This window comes from Carcharodon carcharias, chromosome 27 (genome assembly GCF_017639515.1).
Source record: "Carcharodon carcharias isolate sCarCar2 chromosome 27, sCarCar2.pri, whole genome shotgun sequence".
Lineage (NCBI taxonomy): Eukaryota > Metazoa > Chordata > Chondrichthyes > Lamniformes > Lamnidae > Carcharodon > Carcharodon carcharias.
In genome coordinates, this window is record NC_054493.1 from 8,568,815 (window position 1) to 8,575,136 (window position 6,322).

A 6,322-nucleotide genomic window follows, 5' to 3' on the forward strand; every position below is an offset into this window, starting at 1 on the left:
ATGATTGGAAACAAGTTCAGACTTAACGCCTTCTGAGACCCTGAGGACGTGATACTTGGTTGAAAAGTTGGGTGGATCTTGTAACAACTTCCGAGAGGGAGGCGGGATTGAAGGACGGGACTAATTGTCACCACTGTATGTTGCATTTCTTCAGGGCAAATTGTGTTGTGTGAAAGTTTACTAATTCATGCTGGTGTTGTGCCTTACCAATTCTGTGTGTGTGCGTGTGTGTGTGTGTGAAAGTAATCCATATATGCATGTGTACCATTATGCACGATTGCATATTTCTTTTGTCGAGTACATGTGTGTACAAAGCACAAAACACATCACTCTGAATATTTGGAAATGCATGTCATTGGTAATATCACAACCGACCCTTCCTTATTTCATACCGTGCAAGGCAATGACTTTGTTTGAGTCACACAAGATCCGTTGTTAATTGTTGTTGTAACTGAGCGTGTTCCTGTTTATATAATGCAAGTCCCTTTCTCGGCTTTCTATGAAGTAGAAAATGTCCATGTTTATATCAGATACGTTCCTGTCTCTGCTATCAATTGATTGGATCTTGTCCCTTTTACATTAAATCACATTACTTTTCATGAGATTAGATCCTGTTCTGTGATTCTGGGAAGACACATTTTGGCTCGGTGTTCATGTTACACTAGACAATTGTTTCGTTTCTGTCACACTAGACCATCCTGTAAAGCTGTTTATATTACACCAGAACATGTCATTGTCATTCTGTGTTTCAGTCCTCCCACACCCATCCGCACTGTCTCGCCAAGCATACGACCATGAGACTTAGAAGCAAGAGTAGGCAATTCAGCCCCTAGAGCCTGATCCACCATTCGATACGTTCAAAGCTGATCTGCTTGTGGTCTCAACTCTACTTTCTCGTCTGCCTCTTGACTCCCTTGCCTATCAAAAATCTGTCTAGCTCATGGTATTAGCACAACTTAACCCTTGAATAAATTCATTGCCCAGCCTCCACTGCTTTCTGGGAAAGTGAATTCCACACACTAATGACCCCCTGAGAGAAGAAAAATTTAATCTGTCTTAAAGGTAGGCCTCTTATTCCGAAACTGTGTGCCCCAGGAGAGACAAGTGGAATAATTCCCCAGGAATCCACCCTGTCAAGCCCCCCTCAGGCTCCAATACGCTTCAGTAATTTCACCTCTTATTCTTCGAAAATCTACTGGCTATTGATCCAAACTATTAAAGATTTCTTCATAAAATAAACCCCTCATCCCAAACAACGATGAGCAGATGGATGCTTTTCAATGATGAGAATGAGATTAGGGATCTGCTGCAGTGCAAATTTGTTTCAGCGATTCTCAGAAAACACTTTATTCACCGGGAAAGACGGTTCGGGTGGCCTGGGGTCGCGAATACCGCTGTCTATAACTATAAGGCAAAGGAACAGACCTGTTGGTCACAGCCTGTATGGCGGAGCTCTGAAAGAGAAACCCGTCAGTTATAGTTATTTGCTTTTAACAAAATGTCCCCTTAGTATTTATTAAATTAACTTTTCAAATTTACTATTCAACGTGCATTCAGCTCCCTTTCAGGCAGCACAATTCAGTTCACAATTCACTGCTTAAAACATAACTCCCCATTCAATCAAATACTTTGTTTTACGCTCGTGGAGAATGAGTCTCAGCGAAGTAGGAGAACGAATGGAAGAAAGGGTGGAGGAAAGGAGGAAAGACAGAAAGAAAAAAGAAAGAAAAAAGAAAGAAAGAAAGAAAGAAAAATGAAAGAAATGAACTCAGGATTTCTCAAAGTGCTTTACTGCCAATTAAGCATTTTCCCATCACAATGCAGGAAACACTTCAGCAAATGGGCACAGAGCAATTAATGGGAAACAATAATCAGGTCGCTGGTTTCAGTGATGTTAAATGAGGGCAGATACTCACTGTGATTTAGTATCTCAAACAGGAAAGCAGCAAGTGCGATAGGTCAATATTCATTCAGGGCCATAGGGGCACTGCTGGCACTGAAATATGGACCTGACATCTCTCAAGTAAGGGAGCTACAGCTCAGGACTTTCTGGTCCTGGATAAAGAGAGGTAGAAAGAGTGAGTGACAGAGAGAGAGAGAGAGCGAGAGCGAGAGAGAGTGCTGCTACATACTGAACCACTGTGTTGGAAGTGGATTAGTGCGAGGATGTTTTACGGTGTTTTAACTGTTTGAAACAACCAGTGACCGTGGTAAAGGGACACATTAGCACCTTCTTCAGCTCTTCCCGGAACTTGCTCTGGGCCACTGCATAGATGAAGATGTTGTTGCAGGAACTGACTAACTGGAGCATGTTGGTTGTCTCCTGGAGGATGTACTGCGGGTCATTGAAATCCAGGCTGATGATGTAGCCCTCGCCTGTGATCCGCACGTAGAGGAAATGTCCGAGATAAATGGCCCACAGGAGGAGGAAGCTGAGCGAGATGGCGATAAGCAGGACAATGGACCTCTTGCGGTTGGTGATCTCTGCGTCTCCATGACTCTCGGCGCCCCGGAGCCTCCTGCGGGCTCTGCTGGCCACTAAGATGTGCCTTACGGTCAGGGCGTTGAGCAGCAGAATGAGGAGGAACGGGAGGAATGGGGTTAAGATGTTGTCCAGCCAGTCATAGACCTGCCAGAAGGGCAAAGTGTAATAGCTGGACTTGAGGTCACAGAACCAGGGCACCCCATCCTGGATGTACAAAGGCTGGTAGGTGAAATAGTAAGGGATGTTCCTCATGCAGCTCATGGCACTGACAAATCCTATAACCTGCAATGCAGTTTTCTCAGTGCAGTATCTGACCTTCAGGCTCTGACAGCAGATGGCCACGAAACGGTCGATTGTGAAGGCGACAGTCAGCCAGACTGAGCCATCCCGGGTGGCAAAGACCAGCAAGTTGCTGAGTGTGCATGCGGGAGTGGTGGAGAGGACACTGTCCGGAAAGTAGATGCGGCCAATCCGGTTGACGATGACGGCAGTGATGATGACCAGGAAATCGCTCACTGCTATAGCCACCAGGTAGTAGCTGATGCACCGGGAAAGACCGCACCGTCCTCGGGATAAGATTATGATCCCCAGCAAGTTGGCTGTGAGAGATCAGGAGAGAGAGATGTTACTGAGCGGACTCCAAACACCAGCTACTGCCTCATCCAATCAGTTACTGAATGCCCCCTGGTCCGTCCCTCTGCCATCCTCAGACTCCAGCTGTTCCAAAGCCTTTGCTCAGTGCTCGGTATCCAATGCTGCACCAAACACTTGTCAATTCAGATGGCATTTCAGTCGGTCCCCGCCACAAATTCTGCTCTCTGGCCACTGAGTCAATCCCAGGGCCTCGCTATCCAAATTAAGCTCATCCGAAATATGTGCTGCCCATCGCTTAAGTAAAGCAATACTCGTCCATCCATTAAGCCTATGCTCACTAACAAAGTTTGATTATCAGACAAAGTCTCAGTTTTAATAATCTCCCCCTTCCAATTTTGGAATCCCTCCGTTTCCTCTCCTCTCCCAATCTCTGTACAGCTACAACTATCTGATATCTCAGTATCCGTTCTATTCTGCTCTCTCGTGTATCCCTGAAGTTAACCGTTCAATTATTAACGGTTATGTGTGAAGCTGCTGAGGCCCTCATCTCTTTAATTCCCTCTCTCAACGGCGACCTCTCTCATTCCTTTAGGACGTTACTTGTAACCAAAATTTTTGATCAAACTTTGGGATAAATATCTCTTCCTGGTGTTTGTTATTAAATGTATTTGTTCAGGCTCCTGTGTAGCATCCCCACCATACGCACTGCAGTGACTGAAGAAACAAGCGCAACTCCACCTTTCAAGTGAGAAATAAGATGAGCGATAAACTTTGACCTTGCCTGTTACACCCACATCCCGCGGATGATTGAAACATATCATTATTCAAAATGTGCAAAACTAACTAGCAACAAGAAAATACATAATAGATAAACAATTTCAAACCTCCACGAACATCTTTCAAACGTTTCCACAATGAATTGCTAAGGCTACATTAACAATAGGGATTGTCCAGTGGGAACTCACTGTACAGTAACTATTATAGTCTTTCACAGGTTGAAAAGTACATTAGTGTAATTACTGAACTTATTTTTATATTGCAATTCATCTAATTATAATGATTTCACTGTAATTCATTTTCTGATGCTGCCATAAGATACGTGCACGAAAATATGTTACTACACTGTGATATGCTATTATTCCGCACACTTAAAACACTAGATTGTATTTGACGACCTTAAAATAAGTGTTCAGCGATATAACCGGTTAATGTTCTTGCAAAGCCACACATTGCAATTCATATTTCAGCAATCCAATAAACGGTATTCCTATAAATGAATTGAATATTACCTTGTAATGCTGCACAATGCAAGTACCAGTTATGCTCTATAATTCACTATAACAGAGTATTATCCCATAGAAGGCATCGGAACCCGGTTGAGGCTCTTAACACTCTGACAGCACTGAATATTAGAGAAAAACATCATCCCGACCCTGAAATGGACGAGACAAACTTTCTGTGGATTTGCAAAAAATGATAAATAACTTATTTGAGATCCATCACTTACCAGGGGCACCAATAACAGCGAGAATGGGATAGCAAATGGCAAAGAATAGGCCTTTCGCTGGCCCGTGCATCGTGTCTCAGAAACGAAATGGATTCCCGACACTGTATACTTCAGTTCTGTGAGGCATTCAAAGCGTCCCTCATTTATTCCGAATGAGAGTCTCCAGAGAGGCAATTAAGTTACAATATGCACCTTAGCTACAGTTCAGTAAATAAACAGATTAACCCAGTTTTATGCCCCCCATTCGTAACATTGGCAAGGTGGATGATGCCATTAGACACTTGGGTGAAGAGCTGGCTGCAAATTCTGCGATGCCCTCTCTCCACAAACCAATATTTGCGTCTACATCAAGTGGAGCTGCTGATGGAACATACTGACTTGGGTCCTATCTCTAACCAAAGCAGCTCTCTTCCCATGACGGCCACTACGCTGGGCGGGCTTTGTGTTTGATAATTTACCCCATCATCACTGCCTCATCCCTCTTGCTCAAACAATAATACTCGTGTCATGCAAGACAACTGTTGAAAACCATTCATATTGCGAAATCAGAAAGAGAATTAACGTATGAGAGTGCACAAGAGAAAATGGGAGATAGAAGAGAAAGACTGATATAGAGAAAGAAGAAAAACGAAAGGGAAGAGTACAAATATGGAGTATAAGTGAAGGAAAGAACGAATGACAGAAATCAAGTAAGAAAGCACTTGGTGTTTGTCATTCTGTGCCCGCTGTTTCTCGCATTACTACACATTCATTCTCAGATGTGGGAATCGCGAATAAGGCTGGCATTTAGTGCAAATTTCTCGTTGCCACTGAGAAGGTGGTGGTGAGCAGCCTTCACGATTCACAACAGCTAAAGGTGTACCCATAGTGTCTTTAGCACGGGCGTTCCAAAATTAGACCCCAGGGACAATGAAGGACCAGCAACATATCTACAAGTTAGAATGGAATATGGTTTGGAGGGGATAGCGGATGCTTCCCCAGGCATCCGCTGCCCTTCTGAGTGATTGAGATCATTACTTTGGGAGATACTTCCAAAGAAGGCCTGGTGTGTTCCTGCAGCCCATCCTCCAGGCTCCACATACTCCAGCCATGATTGGGAGACTGCAGGTGGGCCATTCGACGCAGAACATCGAGCTGTGGCGTGCTGTTGTGGAAGGCTCAGTTCAGGATGTTAATGGTGGAGAATTCACGGTAGGTCATGCCATTGAACGTCAAGTGGACGTGGCCGTGCTGCCCCTAATGGAGATAATCAATCTCACCTCAGATAATTGTATTTTACTAGATTGTTGATAAATGGGGTGATTCGATAAGTCAGGCAAATGGAAACCTTATCTTGGACCATGTTCTGGCAGAATTAGGCCGAAGAATATATTGAGTTATATTTACTGCTCCCGATTAGTTATTAGATTAATAAAGGAATTGAGTTTATACTGGCCTGGACCCTCCATTTTAATCACTGCACTACTCCATTTTTCTGTTTCTATTTCACGAGATTCTGTCTCACTTTTTTTTTGAAACAGAAGAATTTTTTATTCACTATTTAATACAAAGCAGATATTCAATCCCAAGGATCCCCAAAAATGTACTAATGGCTTATTCATACAGATACCGGTAACATTTTAAACATAATCCATTGCAAAAACATTGCACTCCTCTCCTTGGGAGAGAAACATTCATTATTCTGACAAACTAAGAACGGGGACTCTTCCCTATGCCCCCTTCCATTCGCCCTTGCT

General features: G+C 43.6%; 1 protein-coding gene across 1 annotated transcript; it reads right to left on the reverse strand.

Moving 5' to 3' along the window:
• Positions 1–1,324: 1,324 nt before the first annotated feature.
• Positions 1,325–4,656, reverse strand: LOC121270135 (probable G-protein coupled receptor 139). The gene is made up of 3 exons (XM_041175453.1): positions 4,587–4,656; positions 2,176–3,084; positions 1,325–1,404 (listed from the first exon to the last, which is right to left on the reverse strand). Exons 1-3 carry the CDS (start codon positions 4,654–4,656, stop codon positions 1,325–1,327), a joined length of 1,059 nt encoding a protein of 352 aa, XP_041031387.1.
• Between the last annotated feature and the right edge of the window lie 1,666 nt (positions 4,657–6,322).